The sequence below is a fragment of the Lepidochelys kempii genome, chromosome 8, assembly GCF_965140285.1.
Source record: "Lepidochelys kempii isolate rLepKem1 chromosome 8, rLepKem1.hap1, whole genome shotgun sequence".
Lineage (NCBI taxonomy): Eukaryota > Metazoa > Chordata > Testudines > Cheloniidae > Lepidochelys > Lepidochelys kempii.
In genome coordinates, this window is record NC_136387.1 from 42117994 (window position 1) to 42138597 (window position 20604).

General features: G+C 46.0%; 1 protein-coding gene across 2 annotated transcripts in view; it reads right to left on the reverse strand.

The window, feature by feature from the left end:
- Positions 1-2368: 2368 nt before the first annotated feature.
- Positions 2369-20604, reverse strand: part of UAP1 (UDP-N-acetylglucosamine pyrophosphorylase 1) — a 31855-nt gene continuing 13619 nt past the window's right edge. The window contains exons 4-10 of one of the 2 annotated variants that reach the window (XM_073356222.2): positions 19287-19459; positions 14280-14473; positions 11876-12019; positions 10636-10824; positions 9673-9720; positions 5637-5703; positions 2369-3956 (exon numbers count right to left, since the gene is read on the reverse strand). In XM_073356222.2, the coding sequence (XP_073212323.2) occupies positions 3864-3956; positions 5637-5703; positions 9673-9720; positions 10636-10824; positions 11876-12019; positions 14280-14473; positions 19287-19459 (908 nt within the window). In that variant the 3' untranslated portion in view covers positions 2369-3863. The remainder of the gene's footprint in view (positions 3957-5636; positions 5704-9672; positions 9721-10635; positions 10825-11875; positions 12020-14279; positions 14474-19286; positions 19460-20604) is intronic. The other variant, XM_073356223.2, reaches the window with a different exon arrangement.

The window sequence follows — 20604 nt, forward strand, 5'->3', positions numbered from 1 at the left end:
TCTTCCTATTAACTGGAGTTCCCTCTCTTGGAAGGGTGTCCTCAGTGAGAGAAGATACCATGACATTATTGGGAAGAAGGGTCCCAACTACAGGGTCATTGCCTTCTGCTCCAGCTTGATGTTCTCCTTCCCTGAGACTTTCACCCTCCTGTCAGACTGGGGGTGAGACCCGCTCTACTGGGTCCTAGAAAGTCTCCTATGTACATCAGTCGTCTTCAGCTCCTCTGGTTCAGTACTCTGGTCTCTCAGAACCCCTACTTGGTCACTGAGGGCCATGAGCTGCTTGCACCAAATGCATAGTACACCACCTACCTCTATACTTAATTGCATACTCAGTTGTCTGTGTATTGTAGATTAAAGTGTAGTTGACCAGTCTAATATATAAAGCATTTTATCTTTTCTTCTCCTGATGCCCAGGGAGCTTCTTCACTGCACACTGACATATTCTGGTGGCTCCAGTCTGTGGTATGCACCCTTAAACAGCTTATGTTGGTTAATATTCCCAGTTGCTCTCTCTTTGTTAGTTATGTATCCCTGGATTACCTGTTCTATTCATTCCCTCTGGGGCACCTGGCACTGGCCACTGTCGGAAGACAGAATACTGGGCTAGACGGACCTTTAGTCTGACCCAGTATGGTCATTCTTATGTTCTTAATATGATTGACTTCTCTAAATTTTTTGGTTCCAGTAACCCAAGTTTATACACAGATGAGCTCAGTTTGTTCACAATGTGATAGGGACCAAGCCATCGCTGAAACAAGTTATGCTTCGGCCCAGGCTATGACAGACATGGGGCCTGGTTTTCTATTCTTTAATTTTTCTTTTACACATTTATTAAAATTTTTGCTGTTTGTTTTGAGTTTCCTAGTTCATTAGCGCACATACCTGTTTTAGATGCTTTTGCAGTTTTTGCATAAATGTCTTTTTTCCTTAACATGTGCATCAGTTTTCCATAATAAATATAGTGCTTCATGCCAAGATAGTGCTCACAATGTTCTGAGATTAATTGCACTCCTCCCTATCTACCACCAGAGCACTGTTTTAGCAAGAAAGTTAGCAACAATTTTTATCCAAGGTTGTTAGTTAATTTGTATGTTATAGCTATTCAACTTAATTTTAAGGCACAAAAACTTTTATAACAATTGTTAACACAGCACAAAACAGCATAAAAATTAAAGCAAAATGAAGTTTAAATGAAATTTGATAAATTCTTATGACATTTACTTGTGCTTGGGAGAGAAATCTGCTGAAATTTATTAGGCTAACATTATGCAACATAATGAGAAAATTAGTTTAAACACTTGGTTATTAAACTTAACTATTTTAATATTTAATAAAGGTGCAACTAAGTTTATAACAAAGTTATGATCTTATTAAATGTTTTTGCATTAATATTGACCTTTTCCCCACAGTTTTAAAACATTTTGTTTGCAGTTGAATTTGAGGCAGAAATATACACATTTATAAACCGACCCCATTTTGAACTTTGCAGAAAAACTGAAGTGGTATTATGAAGTGCAACCATAATATCAAAACAGTACCATTAATGTTAAACACTTTTATAATTATGTGTGCAAAATTGATTTTGTTGCAACAAAACTGAAATATATAGTAAAATAAAAGCAAGAATAGTCACATGACACACAGGATAACATGACATATAGGATTACTTACAATTAAAGACAAATAGTGCCAAAATTGTTAAATATACAAGATGAAGCATTAAAAGTTACTATAGTAAGGTATGCTACAAAATAAAAATTAGGCAGATTTTATTTAAAAACTTAATTGATTAAAATCCCATATTAATTTGTCAAGGCAACTTACATTACTTTACAATATGCTTACTTTAAGAATACTACTATACAGAAATAAGAAATCAATATGTATTCATTAGTGTCTAGTTAAAGAAAAAAAGCAGTTTTAGGATCAAAAGCAGAGTTAGCATTCTGTTGCTTGGCAACTATATTTTTAGGTATTGAATTCCAGAAGGGTTAAAATTCATTTTACTGAATTTATTTAAAGTAAAGCTTTTACCTTTGGCATTTTGGTAATTTTGTTTCTTTTTTTTTGTCTCTTTCTCCAACAGGAATTTCTGTAATAATTATCACTTAGTTTTTAAATTGCAGGAAGGGAAGTGACAGAATCGATATAGGAAAGGAAGTAAGCACAAGCCAAGGGATAACTAACTAATTCTGGTAGGGCATTTCAAAGCAGACAGCAGCAGTGAGTTCAGCAAACTGAGCCAAGTGAAGAATACAAAAGAAAAGGAAGATTTGGACAGAGAAAGGACAAAAACTAGAACCAAAAGTAAAAATATTAGAGAAATTATATCATCAGCTGGGAGAGGAGTGGTTCTGTGCATTAGAAGCAGGGGAGGGCTGAGAGCCAGGACCTGTTCTTTATCTTGGCTTCGGGAAGAGCATGGGGATTGCTACCTGTGCCTGCAAAACCTGTATTTGTTTCCCAAGTGCCTACTGCTTTTGTCTGTACTCCAAATTGTTTACAGTAGTGCCCTTTCTTGCTTTGGATAATAGACTGTGTGTCACTGTATAAATAGCCCTTCCTTTCTGCTCTTTGTCTTCTCCCTTTTTTGCCTTTTCCCTCCATCTCCAATTTAAACAAAATTACATACATGACTCAATGGATCACTTTTTGGATTGCCTTTAATGTGACCAAATCACTGCTATGGTCTTTTGTACTGTATGACAACATGCTTTAAAACATCCTGTTTCTCCCTTTCATTTGCTATGGCTTATTTTTATATGTCTACCTGGCGTTTTAGCACAAAATAGTGTTCTGTTGCAAATAGTGGCCACTTAGCCTTTGCTTCATCTGGGTATTTTGCACAGAAAACATTTTACTTAATCTTTAAATATTCTTAAAAATATGGCTTTATGCCCAGAAGGCAGTTTTTGCTTTCCATAATCTGTTAACCAGTTATTTGCCAAAGTAACAATATAATTTTTCCCTGATTTAGCGAGGACCCCCAAAGTCCAATCTCTGAGACTGATACTCCAAATCCAACTAGCTAGCTCATGACCTCAGGACAAATGGGCTTCAAAGATATGCCCTCAAACCCACTTCTGTTTACTTTCTGTTTAGTGTGATTGTTACAAGCTAAATGACCCATGCACATCCAGTTAAAGTTTAAATTTAACCTATTAGTTTGTGCCAGCTTTGTCCTTGGTACCTCCCTATACTTTTCCATATCTTGTTCTGAATATTACATTGCAAGTGTTGATGAGCCAGGAAAGTACTCCCTAACTGCACTTGGTACAAGGTATTTATGCAGCTTTGCTTTGACAGGTTTCCTATTTTCTAATGCCAAAGCTGACTTCAGCTTTGCAGTGTTGTGGGATACTTGACATAGGTGAACAGAACTGTGGGAAGAGCATAATACAATCAGTTAACATAACTTCCCAACACCCAGATACATTAATACCATGCACATAAAACCTAGTAATTTAGTGTACACAAAGCCAAAACAGATGTACTAACAAAATGATGACCCTAAAAAGGCAGAATGTGGACAGTGACATTGATCCTATTTGTTTTTAAAGATAAGATTTATGAACCTCTCCTTGTACCATTAAAAACCCTTCAGCATGTACAATTGTTTATTATTTTATACACTTAAAAAAATGCCCATGCTTCAAGTGTGGAGAGCAATACCACATCTGTACTTAACTTCAGGGGACTGACTAGATGGTCTCTATTTTAATTTAAAACAATGTGCCACAAGCCAGTAAATTCAGAGGACAAGACCAGCCCCTACCATTTACAGCTACAACCTTCATTTGTTTGGATTCACAGATGAAGTCACAAGCTATGCTGGGTCTGCTGGCTTCCTGCAGAAGAGCCTAAACACTGTTCTTCACCCGCTCATGGATTCCATTCTCATCAATGATCAACGGGGCATGAAATTCTTTGTTTTCCACATACTTTTCCAGACCCTAAAAGGAGAAAAATAGCTGCTGTTAAGAAGCAGGTGACTACAGCCCAGTAGGTTTAGCAGCATTAAGAATGGCTCTACCTGCAAACTTAACCTAGATACTTAACTAAGTGGGGTGAGCAAATTAAAGTGACATTCCAGAGCAGAAAGCTTTGGTTAAATAGTTAATGCTCTGTGCCCATCCGCATGACAACCTTTAACTAAAGATTATAATCATCATCTTAACCAGTTGTAAGATACAAGGTTCTGTTTTGTCTGAATGAGTGGCTCTCAGCCTTTCCAGATGACTGTATCCCTTCAAGAGTCCGATTTGTCTTGCATACCCCAAGTTTCACCTCACTTAAACTACGTGCTTACAAAAATAGAGATGTCACAGCACACTATTACTGACAAATTTGCTTATTTACCATATTATGAAAAATCAACTGGAATATAAACATTGTACTTACACTGAAATGTATAGTATACAGAGCAGTAGAAAAGTCATTGTCTGTATGAAATTTTAGTTTGTACTAATATCGCTAGTGCTTTTTCTGTAACCTGTTGTTAAACTAGGCAAATATCTAGATGAGTTGGAAGACTTCTGCATACCCCCATGGGTACACATACCACTGGCCTAAACAGCAGGGCTCCTAGCATCACAGCTCTGGGGGCATGTCCCATCTACCAGGCTGCCTAAGGGTGGTTTTTCAGTGATTTCTCGAGGAGTTTGAGCAGCTCTGACAAAGGGCATGTATGCAGAGCAATATCTGCAGCAAGGTATTCTGGGAAGTCTTCCTGCACAAGGAGGAACGGTCAAGCCAGAAAATGTCTTGGGGCAGTCCCCATCTGCTCTGTGCCCAGTTGACCATAGGGTACAAGTTACGTAAAGATGTGTCAACCTGGGCCACCTTGCCACCACGGTTCCCAGCCAAGTTTGGCCAATGCTGCTTAGAGCAAGCCACAGCAGTAACTGGTCACCAGCTCAGTTAAAAGGTAGGGTGGACAGGACACAAGAGGGAAGTTGTACTGAACTGATGAGTGTGTAATTCCAGCAGTCAAAGGGGCTGTCCTGTGGACTGAATTGGTTCTTTACAATAAGTACCAGCTTCCGATTCGCTGAGCTGGTCTTAATGAAACTCAAAGCAAGGGCTCTAAGCTGCACAGGGAATCCAGCAATACTCCCTTCAGCTACTAATTTGCGGCCTACGTAAGAGGCAGCACCATGTACTGCAAGATGTTGCAGAATTTTGATGCATCCAGTTACAGTAGGACATACCCGTGACCTGTAAGACTGTTCTGATAACAGACTCACTGCCATATTCACCAAGTAATAGCTGAAGGGGTGATATTTCCAGAAAGCCAAAGCATATCTGCCTGCTGAGCAGGCACACAAAGCAAACTCCCCTAGGCATGGGCAAAGTCAGGCCCTGAATAGACAAACAGTCCACCTCCAGAGCATCAAGGATGCACCTTGCCTAACTCAGTAAAGCCTGGGTAACCTCATAACAGGAGAAATTCTGGGAGTCTCTAACAAGCCAACTCTACCCTCCCGTTCTCTCTCTCCTCCCCCTTCAATTACAGAGCCTGCTCTGAGACAGATCATAACTTGCACAACCCACTCGGTCACCTGAAAACTTCATTAAGCTAGTCTACAAATGCATTTTCAGCTAGAAAGAAGGGGGTGGGGGGGGGAACTTACTTCTCCACCATAGGAGATGAGAGGAGAAATTTCACACTGAATGGGCAAGTCGTTAGCGTCCTTCAAACTATGGCAGAAAGAGAAAAGTTGTGTTAAACATGCTTTTAGTTGTGGTGACTATATCAGTAAGAGCCCTGGAGAATTCAGCCCTTAAACGCCAGCAGCCTTCCAGGTGTAAGCAGCTGCACTTTGTATAAGCAAACTGTGTGTGTTCACTAGTCCCTGATGCCAATGAAAGGGGCAAGTGCAGTATACTAAGGAATGAACATGGCTGGTACTCCGGCACTACCTTCCAATGCCTGGCTCGCTCACAGGTTCATCAAGCCTCAGCTGTGCATGCAGGATTGATGCTTGCTAAGCCTGAGACAGAGGCAGTGGCTGATTGGGGAAGACCCAGTGAAGTGACACAGTGTGATCCTGTTCTCTTGTTTCTGCATGATCAGCCCGTCCCCCATGTTGTATCAGACTGCTTGTCTGTAAGGGTGCATGAGGTGTAGCTGTTTCAGGGTGCCTCAGACTGTCTCTGGGGCATGCAGGGACTCCGGCCTAATGCCAGGGTTTTTCTTAGTCCAATTCAGAAGCTGGAGGTGTGTTTTTGGAGTCAGAAGAAGCAAACAATTGTGAGCTGCATCTAAAGTTTTGCTAACCTTTTTAAAATGAAATTTCTTCCAGGAAGTCACATGAGATGGATCTGCGAGAGCTTCCAAAGCAGATTTTAGAAGGCTTTAAAAAGTACTGATCTCCTGTCCACTGCTGTCCCATATTTAGTCACCATTGAGTGGCTCTCAGATCCAGTTTACTCAATTTGTAATTATCACCCCTGTACCTGAAGGCTAGATACTACTTGGCATGAGTCAGGTGGTAGATGTGGGACTGCTTGAGGACTGCATTTCTGTCTCGTCTACAGTTAAAATGCTATAGCTGTACCACTGTAGTGCTCCAGGGTAAACATCACCTATACCAATGGAAGCTCTTCTCCCATTGGCGTAGGTAAGCCATCTCTCTGAGAAACAGTAGCTAGGTCAACATCCATCCACCTATTGCTGTTTACACAAGGACTTCGGTCAGCTTAACAACTCTGCTCAGGTTATGCCAACCTAATTTTCTAGTGCAGACTAGACCTAAATCAGTGAGGCTACTTCCAGAGCAAAGAGCTGCTCAACATGAGTTCAATGGCCATATTCTCTGTTTTGTGTTGAACAATGCTAATTCTGGCAGTGGCAGTCATTACCGGATGCAGTGCAAGGGGGACAGAATCCCACTCTCTCTAGGAGGCAGCATGATCTGGGACTCAGGATACTCTGGCTCTATCACGAGCCGTGCCACTGGCCTGGTGGGTGACCCATGGGCAGTCCCATCATATCTGTGCCTGTCTCCTGCCCCCCTTTGTTGTCTAGTTAGACTAAGATCTGCAGCAGGGCCTGGGCTGGCTCACTACATTTGTACAGCACCTAGCACAACAGGTCCCTGATCTCAGCTGTGGTCTTCTGTTTCTGCAATACAAATACCAACTTGTACTGGTTCTGCAGGGCAACCAGAATCATTAAGGGCTTTATATGAGAGTTAAGTGGATTCTGGGTGATAGGAAACACAAGCACTAGACAGACTAAGCTCTCTGGACAGGGACGGATTTTTGGTGTTTGTACAGTACCTAGATCACATGGGTGTACCTTCTAGGTACTACTACAGTACAAACAGAAAGACCCCTCTTTAACTATACCCCATTTCAAAGCACAGCCAAGAGAGCCTCAGGAAATCTGTTTGACTCTGAAACTAGAACTCATGGCATCTCAGGACAGAAGTAGAGGGGGAAATATGCTGGAGAGGTTGGTAGAACGGGAAAAAGGATGTGGCCCTCTACATGTAAAGGGCCAGGAGATAAGCATGTCAGACTCAGCAATTCCACTCTTTATGTGGCTGGGTACATGTAGGGCTATGCTGATTATTAAATGAGACCTCAGGAAGATCTAGCAGATCTAGCAGTGTTCACAGTCATAAGCATGGCACTCTCTCCCATGCCTTAACGGTTATGTGGGAATGGAAAAGTTTGAATCCAAGCTGCTGGACAAGCTGACCAAAAAGTACTAGAGCGATGTTTTCCCTTCCTTTACTGATTTTTTATCTTGCCCAGATTCACAATGACTGATCACCCTTATCACCTGACATAGATCAAGCAGTTGGGGGGGGGGGGGGCGGGAAAGAGGGGTGTGTGTGTCTCCCTCTCTCTGTCCAGCTCTTAGCTCACAATCAAACACTCCATCTTCACTGATGGTGGAGTGTCAGACACCAGCACAATCAGCGTGTTACTCCAGAGGGAATTCTGTGCCAAAAAAATTTAAAATTCTGCACACAATATTTTAAATTCTGGATATTTTATTTGTCAAAACACAAAATCACACCACTTATTTGCTGACAAGTATTACATTGCTAAAATTAAAATGGTGTGATTGTTTTGACAAAATATGCAGAATAAAAACGTTTTGATGCAGAATTCCCTCAAGAGTATCAGGGTTCTGTGTAGCGCCATCTGGGTGCAGGCAGCTCAGTGGAGGGGATCTGGATGCACAGGGGCTCACTGGGGGGTTCTGGGTGCAGGGGGAATGGAACTCTGCAGTGGAGTCCAGGTGAAGGTAGTTATGGCTCAGTGTGGGGGGGGGAGACTGGGGAGGTGGGGGTGTCTGGGTGCAGAGGGGGCTTCTGATGCATGGGGGCTGGGCAGCCAGAGGGAGCAGCTCCCCGTACAGTGACCCCTCCCCAAGTGGCTGAGGAGTCACGGGGCCAGGAAGTAGGGGAGGGGTCACTGTATGGGGAGCTGCTCCCCCTGTCCACCCAACCCCTATGCAGCTGGACACCCCCTAAATCTCCCCCCCCAACCAAACCTTGCGCAGACCCAAACCCCCACCCCACCAAGACAGGAACGCTGTCTCAGTCGTCATACTCCTCCCCCTCTGGCAGACCCCTTCCTTCCCCTGGGTGAAGATTTACCAAACAGACAAAACCATGCTGCCAGGGAGTGGTGAGTGAGCACTGGTGCAGCTTCTTTGCTTCCCCACAGAAAATGGTTTCTGTGGAAAAGCAAAGAGAAGGGACATGTTTCTGCATGTGCGCAGTGGCGCAGAATTCCCCTAGGAATAGCATTTAAAATGAATCACAGAAGCAAGCAGCAAGTCTGAATGACCACTGTCTCCTAAAGAGTTCAAGGCAGACCTTATCTCAAACACGTACAGGACAAGGCTCCTGGGGCAAATAGCCCCAATTCCTAACATTTTAAGGAAACGGTTTTCCAGTTAGTTTCCCTAGTGTGAGGCCTGAGATGAACACTGAAGAAGATGGTCTCCATTTATGGCTTGAAATACATAGACTCTCTGGAAGTACAAGTTCAAATGCCAGCTGATGGTAGCTAGAGTTCCAACCAGCCTCTGGTGCAGGAAGAACAGTTTGACAGAAGGCCACAATGAACCCGTGCCTACTTTGCAAGGCCCTGAAGAGCTCTCATGCCATTTTCACATGGTTCGCTCTCACCTATTCCCAGTGTGTATTGGATTCAGATCCACTTACTAAAGAGAGACAGCACAGCCACAGAAGGGAGCTGAAGTCTTTCCTGGCTCCTGCATCAGCAAAACTGTAAACCCAAATTCCAACTGCCAGGCTAAGTTCTGCCTCAAGTTACACCACTCAGTCTCACCGCTGAGAGGAGCAATAGGAATGAACACACACAGGCCTGGACTTGAGATAGGTCCAGGCAAGAACACATGGAATATTATAAATCATTGATTTTGGATCTAGTGACCATGAGAAGCAACAGATACAGGATTCTTTAGCAGGACATGCTCTCAGTTTCCCCAGCATGCACCCTCGCTACCATTCTGTTAGTAGCTCCCAACCAGAAGCCAGTCACCATGAAAGCGGTGCACACCAACCAGTGCGAACTGCCACTCACCAGGCACTTGGCCTTGCAGTGAAATGCAGAGCCTGTTAGTACCTAAGTACAGCCCCATCACCATGCATGGCACACAGCCTGGCACTGGATATTTACTTGCAATTGACATCAGCTGTGATGGCATCTGGCTTTCCACTTGTGAAGCTGTTATGTGGGAATAAATAAGGGTTAAAGAGGACTGAAACAAACTGAAAGAGAACTAAACCAAGTTAGGAGGTAAAGCGGTTTGTCAGCCCCTTCCTGGAACCCCCTAGTAGTGATGGCTGTGGAGGAGAGCTGTGAGAGGGATGGCCAGCAGCAGAGAGTACAATTGGCGGTGAGGATGCATAATAACTCTAGCTGCTCCTTAGGATAGGCTGTGTGGTGGAGAACTCTACTAACCTCTTCACCATATTGAACAAACTCAGCCCAACTGCCTGAGCTGGTCAGGAGCCAGGGGAGGGCAGCTCTCACCAGCAAAGTTGCATGCAGCTACCTTTAATGCAGAGGTCGGCCTACAGGAGACTAGCAATACAACACTGATCTTCTGCCCATAGCAGTGGCCTTGGACCACATGGCAGAGCTCCACAAGCCATATTTCACTTGTGGGCGGCACTCTGACCACTATTGAGTGGTGGCCAGCTAGCCATCAGCTCCAGGTAACAAGTCTGCACAGGCTCTTGGAGGATCTGTTTGCTGGTTACTGAATGGTTGCACAGTGGCTGGAAACTATTTGCTAATATTTTCTCTGATCTGAATCCATGGGATGAAAAGAATTCTCTTATGTACAGACCAGACAGACCAGCCACTACCCCCTACTCAAGTCAGGTGCTCAGCTGAGTAACAGAACTACGTCAACTGGACAACACGAGTCAAACGCAGCCAAGCCTTTCCAGAAGGAGCCTTTAAACCCTGAGGGCAGGAAGAGTACTCTCTGGTAGGACAGCCAATGGGGCTCTCTTGTGCTACCAAGACTAGATTGCAAACTGGGAATGTGATCCGCTCCCACCAGCCATTGAGATGGTAAAGGAGACTGCTCCTTGGGGATGGAGCAGGGTAGGGCAGCTAACAGCAACTTACCGGGGAATCGCAGGGATACGGGTGCCATTTTCATCCACAAAGTGGCCCCCAGCATTGAGGACCCAGCAATGGTGCAGCGACATAAGGGCATGTCGGGCAGTGGTGGGGTTGTCTTTCCCATTCTGACTGTCTGCATTCTTCAGAGGAGAAAACTCATCTTCACGCAGCACTTCGTACACCACAAACTGCCTGGAGTGGGGATAAGGCAGGAATGGCTTGGTGTCAAAGAGAAGAGCTTTGCTACAGATTCCCTTTATTCTTGCTTGTCTGGAGTTGGAAGGAAGCCTCCCTGCTTCTCTCCATCCCAGAGACTTGCCAGCAACCAGCAGCACAGATAATGCCAGTGGCCTCACAATTAGCTCCTCTGGGCCGAGATACTGCACCCACTCAGTCTGGTAAGTCCATAGCCACCTAAGCCTTACAGCCCTGAGCCTGTCTCCTGCTCTGAGCATGGGGAGTAACACACATTTTTCTTGTTGCTGGAGGTGGCTTTTGTCAGTCCAGAGACCAATCTGCTCTGACAAGAGCTCCATGATTCAGGCTGTGCCCAACAGAGGGTGTGACCAAGATGGCTGGCAGTGCCTCAGAGGGAGAAGCTTCTCATCCCAATTCCAGGAAAATGGCCTACCTCAGAAAGAGTGTTTCTGGTCCCACTCCCCAACCTGAGGCAGGGAGTGACAGCAGCCCACAATGGGAGACCACGTGGGGGCCAGAGCAGGAAGCATAGAACTTCCCAACCCTGCCCTGCTGCTTCCTCACTTGGCTAAAGGGCAGTGCCAAGTGCACCAGACAGGTGACAGGGCAGCTGCCAGCCTGCAACGAGGCAAACGAACAAACCAGGGAACGAAGACTGGACAGAACTGGGCACCAAAACTGGCTCTTGCAGCTGGACCCAGAATCCTTATATGTACCAGCCAGAGTCACCACAGTTAGCCCTCCCCGACACTGCTGAGAGCCACATCATCTGCATGTGACAGCGCAGCTTCCTACACGGTTTGTAATGGAATCCAGAGTGTAACTCTGCACTGGGGAGGAGCCCTCTAATCAAGCCATGTTGTCCTTGTTGGGAGACCGCAGCCGCCAAGCCAGCCGGGTCCATGCTGGGTTATAGCATACCAACACCAACACAGTAATTGCCAGTAGCACCTAGCATGTCCTGCTCCTCCTTTGAGCAGCCCCGGGAAGAGGCTATTGCAGTATTCTACCACCTGAGTAACAAGCAGCAGCGCCCAGGGCATACTTGGCAAACTGGAAGATGTCAAAGACGAACTTCTCCATCTTGATGCCATTCGGTTTGTCTGGCTTGACCAACTGCCCACTGGTGATGTCCACGTATGGAATCTTCTTCTGGGCCACATGGTGCTTCAGCTGAGGTTCATAAATGCTGCCAGGGCAAGAAAGAGGAATCAAAACCTCCTACAGTTAGAAAGCACGTTCTAGCCACCACTGTCCTCCAATCATTCTGATCCAGGAGCAGCTGGGAGGGGGTGTATTGTCCTCCCAGCTGCCTCTTCTTTTGGTTGCCCAGCCACCTGCACTTTGCTTACCCTATGGCCAGAATACAAAAAACTAAACTCCCTACAACCTGCCCTCCTCCTGCTGTTGGTCCCCCATTTGATGCCCCCTGGATCAAACCATTCTGTCCCCATCTTCCCTAGTTTCTGGGAGTGTTGGCAGGCTCACAACCTCCTCTGCAGGTTGTGCAGCTGGAGTGGAGGAAGCCCAGGTACACCAGTGCTTTCACCTCCTGCTGAAAGACAGGAGAGCAGAGAAAATTGGTGGACAGAGCACGATGCTTATACTCCAGGCCCAGTGCTGTGCACATGATGTTCCTGAGGGAATTGTGGAGGGGAAGCAAGCTCATATACAGAGCCAGATCTTGGCCCTGGCCTCAATGCTTTGTTGGCTGCACATATGCATCCTAATGCCTGTTATTAACTTTGCTAGATAGTCTAGTTGGGTTTCAACCCTTGCTAATTGTGCTTTAGTTTCTAGAAGCAGTTTTTGTTGTGTTTCTTTATTTACCTGTCAGCGACCATCCCAGTCCACATATTCCCAGCCCCAGCAGCCACCTCCCAGCTGCCCCACATCCACAAAACAACATGCTCCATTTACATTAAGGAATGAAGCAATATTAACCAGTCCCAGTCTTGCCAGGGACAGAGAACATATCGGGTTGATGGAAAAGAGGATTTAGGGCATTGAGAGCAAGAGGAACTATTCTAAAGTGGTGAGACATCTGGAGAATAACAGTGTGACGCCCACTCCAAGGAGCACCAACTTTCATTCTGATGACCATGTGAATACACATGCCAGAAGGCCACCTGAGGCTACAGTAATGGCAACAATGCCTACTGCAGCTGGTCCCTAATCAGTCATGACAGCTAGGGCTGCTGCCAGTAGTGCAATACAGTCAGGGCAGGTAGGGACTGTGAGCCTGGGGGACCGGTGTTACAATTCATTCCAGACATAATGGGAGAGCGCTCATCATGTCCAGACTCTCAGCTGTAGGGTGACCAGACAGCAAGTATGAAAAATCGGGGTGGGGGAAATAGGAGCCTAAATCCCTCCTGGCCAGGGGAAAGCTCCTCTCACCTGTAAAGGGTTAAGAAGCTAAAGGTAACCTTGCTGCCACCATGTCAAGGTTCCTCCCCCACTCTGAACTCTAGGGTACAGATGTGGGGACCTGCATGAAAAACCTCCTAAGTTTATCTTTAGCAGCTTAGGTCAAAACTTCCCCAAGGTACAAAATATTCCACCCGTTGTCCTTGGACTGGCCGCTACCACCACCAAACTAATACTGGTTACTGGGGAAGAGCTGTTTGGACGCGTCCTTCCCCCCATATTCTCTGTGTGTATATAAAGTCTGCTGCAGTTTCCACGGTATGCATCCGATGAAGTGAGCTGTAGCTCACGAAAGCTTATGCTCAAATAAATTGGTTAGTCTCTAAGGTGCCACAAGTACTCCTTTTCTTTTTGCGAATACAGACTAACACGGCTGTTACTCTGAAACCCCAAAATCAGGACATCTGGTCACTCTACTCAGCCGTACTGTCTGCAAAGGTGTAAGCGGCTCTTGTTCCCAGGTGGCAGGGGGTCCCAACCTCAGTGAAGCAGGAATCTAGTGAAGACAGAGGTAGTTTGCCATTTTACCCATGCCACTTCAGGGTGGGGGTTTGGATTGCTGGTTCTGAAAGCTGGCTCTATAGTGAGAGCAACACCAGCATGGTACTTTACCTAACTTGCACATTGAGGTTGATTTCTACTTCCTGAGGGGAGCCACAAAGTTCAGAGAACAGCCTCATTCTGATCAGAGATGTCAGTCTCCTGCCTTCCACCATTAGCTTGGATTTTACTGCACATGGTGAGCATGAACACAGCCACTGGGCTGCTGCTGAGGGAAGGTGGTTGTGAAGAAAGGGGCTAGGAGGAGAAATACTAGTGCCAGAAGGAGACACTCAGGCCCCACCCCTTATCCTACTCTGCTTTGGGAAAGCTACAACCCCTGTAGTGTTTAACAGAAAGTGAGATGGGGCCCAAGAGCTTTTGCCTGATTGCAACAGGACTAGGCTAGATTTCCAAGTCATAGCTCTTCTCTTTGGCACTGCATTAATACACAGCCCGTGGCCCCAGCTTGCCCGTACTTGACAACATCTCTCAGAAAGGACACTGTGAGGTAGTGATTGGCAATGTTGCCTGCGTTGAACAGCAGCCGGCCATCGGAGCTACGTTTCTGTGCTGTGGCCAGGGAGATCTCGCTATACTCCACCACCTGGTACATGCCATCCACTCTGCATACCACGCCCACTGGCTCCATGGGGTTTGTCTTCTCAACCACCTGCCCAGAGAACACACAGGAGAACTCAGATGAAAGGGCATTTGTCCAGGAAGTCCCTGTAAGTGAAGTGGGTTACCACAGCCAGTGCAGAAAGGGGCATGAGTGGGAGCCCCTCGCACATGGGCTCACAACTTTTGCACTGCCATTTTAGGTGATGCTTTTGTCCTTGGAAAGAAAGAAAGAAAGAAAAAAAAAAAAAAAGATAAATCAACCCTCTTTGTTCCAATCTGTTCTACAGCTCTGCACCCTCCACCCAAGCCCTGTCCCCTGCATGTGCTTCCCTGGCACCTGCCCCTCTCCCTCACAGGCTACCCAGTCCTCTGCTTCCTTCTCCCAGAAACATTGTCTGCCAGGAAAGGACTTCACTCCCATAGACAGTTCCTCTCCTGTGGCAAAAAGAACGAGGAGTCCTTGTGGCACCTTAGACTAACATTTATTTGAGCATAAGCTTTCGTGGGCTAAAACCCACTTCATCAGATGCATGCAGTGGAAAATACAATAGGAAGACAGATACACACACACACTGAAAAAATGGGTGTTGCCATACACACTACAACGAGAGCGATCAATTAACTGATTCATTCACTCATTATAGTGTGTATGGCAACACCTATTTTTTTCATGTTCTCTGTGTGTGTATACACACCCCCCTCTTCCTACTGTATTTTCCACTGCATGCATCCGATGAAGTGGGTTTTAGCCCACAAAAGCTTATGCTCAAATAAATGTTAGTCTAAGGTGCCACAAGGACTCCGTTCTTTTTGCTGATACAGACTAACACGGCTACCACTCTGAAACTGGCAGCGTCTGGTGCACCAGGGGAAGGACAGAATACTGCTGTCTCCCTCCTGCTAAGGGCACTGGCTCTGCAGTTGGTAGGACACTCCATGCTCACAGTGCCCGTGGAGAATCGGAGGACATGGAGCTGGGGAGAGAAAACGGAGCCGTGAGTGGTCTGCCCTTTGGGCAGCATTGCACAGGAGCTGAATGAGACTGTCTAGCCACACTGAAACAGGCCTTGCACACAAGGGTCATTAGGGGAGGCAGCAGGTCTCTGACTGCCCTCTGTGGCAGGCTGGCTGCTCACCTTGGTGCTGAACACAAGAGAGTCTGGGCCAGCTATTGGAATTTGAAAGATTCCGCTGCCTTGGGCTTTCTGAAAACCTGGCCCTGGCTGCGGACGCTGAGCTTTCCTAGACCTGGCTTGTGGTGCTAGCTCCCCTTTGTGTTCTTCCTCAAAAGAGGCTGGATGCATACAGAAGTGGTTCCCTGGGGATGGAAGCAGGCATGTCCCGAAGGCTCTTCCACGGAGATCTTTAGTTAGAGATGGATACGGTGAGTCACGGCAGACATGGTTTTAAATCCCCAGAGTATCTGGTGTTCAGCAGTGGTGGGTGGTGCATGGGAAGCCCTGTGTGGCACTAGAGAAGAGTCTTATAGGACACCCAGCTTTACCCTATCTCCAGGGCACTCCCCACTCAGAACTACAAAGTACCAGCTCCCTCCTTGGGAAAGTCTCCTCGCCTGCATGGAATCTGAAGGCCATTCTGGTGCAAACCAAGATATCCAATCACAAGTGCTTTGGGGGGGATCATGAGGGCTAGCACTGCTGCTGGTGGGGGGAGGAGCTCCTCTTGCACCCCAGGTATATTCTGTACCTAGCAAAAACAACTGCACTAGTTACATGGAGCTGCAATCCCTGTAGGTGCCTGCAGACATATGATGTCTGGACACTGAAGTGCAACGGAATGCCAGTAATGACTGCACTACATAACAGGAGAAAGGGCTTTGACTTAATACCACTAACTCAGTGCCTTTCATGCAGGAATCACTAATGTTAAATCTCACCACATCCTGGTGAGGAAAGTCATTTTTACAGGTGGATAAGCTGAGAAATAGATGTGAAGAGACTAGGCCAAAGTCACACAACAAGGGTTTGTTTACAGAAGTGGCTCCAATTGACATTAGTTTAGTTAAACTGGTGCAACTTGTGCATTCGCACTCCTATTGTTTAAAATTAGTTAAATCTGCAAGCTAACCTATATAATGGGTTATGACTCCAAGCTAAACTTAAACCAGATTTAAAGCAGATGCAAGAATGTCTACACACAAAGTTGCAGTGGTTAAATTAAGCAGGTATAAAAATCACACATTTCCTTACAACTTTGGGTGTAGTTCTAACTCTATGGCAGAACTGGGAATAGAAACCAGGAATTGCAATTGCAGGTCCCCATCTATGCACAAGACCATGCCTCCCTACCATTCTACAATAGGAGCTTGTTGTTGAATAAACACACGTATGACAGGTATACACTCCCATTATAATATGGATGAGATGTTCAAGTGGCTGATAAAAGGCCAAGCCAGTTAGGAGTTGTCTTTTACTTGAACCAAGCTTCACTGAGACATGGGCCAGAATCAAATGACCTCAGCCAGCCAAGCAGCAGGCGGACACCCCCTCCAACAAAACAGTATGCAGCACTGTTTAGAAAAATCAGAACTCTGTAGAGGTTCACATATCCCACAGAGATAGCATATGGTACCAGGCAGCACTAGAATGTATCAGGTATTGTATTTTGTCCAGGCTTCCATTATAACCTATTATTTTCAAATGTCCATCACCTCCTGAAATATTTGCTTTTGGATGAAGTTTCCCTTGCCTGATCTCAGCCCAAACAGTGGAGTTTGAGCATAATTTCTTCCTCCTTTCAGTTTGGAAAAAAATGAGAAAAAAAACGACTGTGGTCAACCTTTGCAGACTGATACCTTTCCATCAGCTACTTCTCACACAGTGAGAGTCTCCAGCCTCACTTGCCAAACACAGTCCAATTGAAAACTGCACTGTTCAAAACCAGATGCCCAACTCTTATCCCCTGTACAGCTATGGAGTTTGTGCCGTTATTTCAGAGAGATCCCATTTTTGCACATACTTTCAACCACGCAACTGTGAAAATACCTAAAACAGGCCACAAAGGCAGCTTAACATTAAATATGGCAAAAGCAATTACAGCAAAAGCTTTTCTGCACAATAGGAACTGAAATACAAGCATCTGCTCTTCTGTAAAGCCTGAAATTGATGCTTAATGTACTTTATGATACTGACATTTATAAAATTGAACTTTTGAGATCACCTCAGAAGATGTAAAAAAGCAGCACCCTTTTTAATTCATTGAAATTTGAGAGCTCATTGATCAAGCATTTATTTAAATGGTTTTAATAGATCATAGTAGGGACTCAGACTGTCAATTTCAAGTTTAATTGTATACAAGTATGGATAATTTGGATTACTCAATGATTGCCTGTTCTGTTCATTCCCCCTGAAGCACTAGCCCCCGTCAGAAGATGGGATACTGGGCTAAATGGACCACTGGTCTGACCCAGTATGGCTGTTCTTATAGGTTTGTTTTTAATCATTTTAACCTAAGTCTAATTTTTTGCAGGTTGGCACTAACTGTGGTCCTCATTTTCTAGGAATTTGACTTGAGACTGTGGGGTCTGATTTGCAGAGTGCCGAGCACTCACAGTTGCAAATGAGGTCAATGGGAGCTATGCTTTCAACATGTAAAATGTTAAAGTTCTAAGCACTCTGAACAAAGATCAGGTCCTAGGCTCCTCAAATTGGGAGCTGAAAGTTAGCTGACACTTGGCTTTAATCTGTGTTTTTAGTTCCCCAGCTGTAAAATGGGGACATCACCCACTCATCTCACAGGGGTGAGACACCACATTCAGTAATGTCTGCACAGAAGAGCCCATGAATAACTTATTCTGAATTGGCAGGATTTGGACGGCGAACAGTAAACGCATGGGCTATGCACTGAATGAGGACAAAATCCTCAATACCCATTCAGTGCGCATCATCAATCCTGTGCGCTGAATGAGGTGGGGTGCTGCGGTGGTACTATGTGATCAAGTAATTAACAGCTGTACTACATACACAAGAGGACTGAATTAAGGGTGCACAGGCATCTCCTAATTTGAGTGATTAATTTGCAGCCCTAATATGTTCAATGTAGTTCTACACAAACAGAGGAAGTGCCATGCAGATGGCCAGTCCACTAAGGAGCGGATGCCTGAAATAGCAACAGCCGCCTACTCTACTCCCCGCTCAACGGAGAGCTCAAATAGCTCAGCCATCCAAAAGAACCAACTGGAAACAGGAACACTGAAGCAGGGGCAGGATCGGGGCAGCTCAGGGAGCCAATACTGCTCCCCTGGGGCTGAATCAGGCTCCAGAACCTAAACTTTACATTAGAGTTCGATATCTAGCACTTGAGAAAAGCTTTATAAACCACGTATAAACAAACAGAGACATTGCCGCCTGCCTGGGTGCACGGATTTTCTGAAACATAGCTCAAGAGGACTATCCATGCCTCTTAACCACAAGGCCATGCTGAAACTGAAGTCTAGGGATTATAATTTAAACAAACTGTCAGCTATTCATCTGGCCATCAAGTTATGTGATAGAGAGGTACTGTCCTATTACTGAGATGTGCAGTCTCCTGCCAGTGGCATCACATGGTGCCATGCACAGAGCTTGGAGCATACCACATCCAATCCCTGATTACAGGGGCTAACGTGTGGTGCATTTTTTTCAGGCTGCAACCAACATTCATTGTAGTGAGCTCAGTACCAACCCCCTCTCAGATCTAGAGCGCCCATGCAGACAGAGGGACCAGAAGAGCCTGGATACAGCCTTGGCGGGGAGCAAGCTGCTGATGCCAGCCAATGGTGCGATTAGGACAATTGTGCCAGTGCACTCAAGGGTGTACGAGCCAGGCCCTCTACCCTCTCCACCCCACGGCAGCCCCATTACCTTTGCCCCACACTCAGCTTCCTTCTGTATGCAGAACCCAATGAACCTGGGGTCAGCCACCTTCACTAAGATGTTGTCAACGCAGTACATATGGATGCTCCAGATGCCTCGCTGCTCCATGTCCTCCACGATGCCATGGGCGCCAAGGGCTCGGTACAGCCCCCCATTGCCATCTGGTGAGGCGAGAACACGTTACTGCACCAGAAGCAAACAGCAGGAGTGAGTATTTGAGCCAGTTCCCAGCTGGATGCCACATAGGGAGTAGCACTTCCTAGAGATTGAGGGAAGCTGCCAGGGGAACAGACTAGACTCTGGTAAGAGGGGCCAAGGTGGGACTTTGGCCTCCTGTGAGCCCACCCCAACCCAAATATCCTCTCCCCTGGTCTGCCACCTTGCTGTGTCCATTTCCCTGATGCCCTGTTCCAGGCCCAGCCTGAAAGATGGGATGGGACTGTCACCCTGCAGCAGAGGCTGGGACAAGAAGAAGCCAGCACACAGCCCTGAGTGGCCAGCACCAGTCTTTGCCTGCTCTGGGGGGGAGGAGGAAGAACAGTCCTAGCAGGAGCAGTGTATGCAGGGAATTAGAAGGAGAAGGAACTACATAAGACAGACGTGTCTATGGGGAAGGGGCTGTGCCAAGGTATGCAGGATGGAATTTTGAGGATCCTAGGGATCGTTCCAACACTGAGATGCCAAGTCAGGGCAAGGACTTGCCTCAGCTTAATAAAAATGCCATTGGGCTGCAGGGCACCAATGGTAGGAAGGATTGGACTAACAGTGGCTTTTGTTCCTATAGGACTAGGAGATACTGAGCCCCTCATCACTACTAAAGCCCTGCAAAGCCTCTCTCTCCCCCTCCGCCCCCGCCTCATTCACTAATGGGTTAAACAGTCTCTTTGGCATCTCAGTGCTAACTCCATCACCAAGATGATGGATGAGTGATAGGCCACAAGCCGCTCTGTGCAAATTCACCCCCCTCCGTCCCAGAGGGAAAACAGGAACCCAGCTGTGCTATAGCGGAGCAAACTACTACCCCTAGATAACTCGGTAGAATACCAAGAGGGTCACTCCCCAGTTTGCAGGCAAGATGCCTGGCTTTGTTAAACCCATATTTGTCTAAAGGAAAGGGACAGGCAGGCACTTATTGTTGTGATATAGATGTTTAAGGACACTAAGCCTGCAAGCTGCTTTCTGAAAGGCAAGGTCTGCCAGATATGAGGATAACTTGCGATTCTCTGCCATTTCCTAGAATCAATTTTTGCACAAGTCACCCCCAGAAGTCCCTAGAGTACGTTTTATTCCACTTATGTATTTTCTG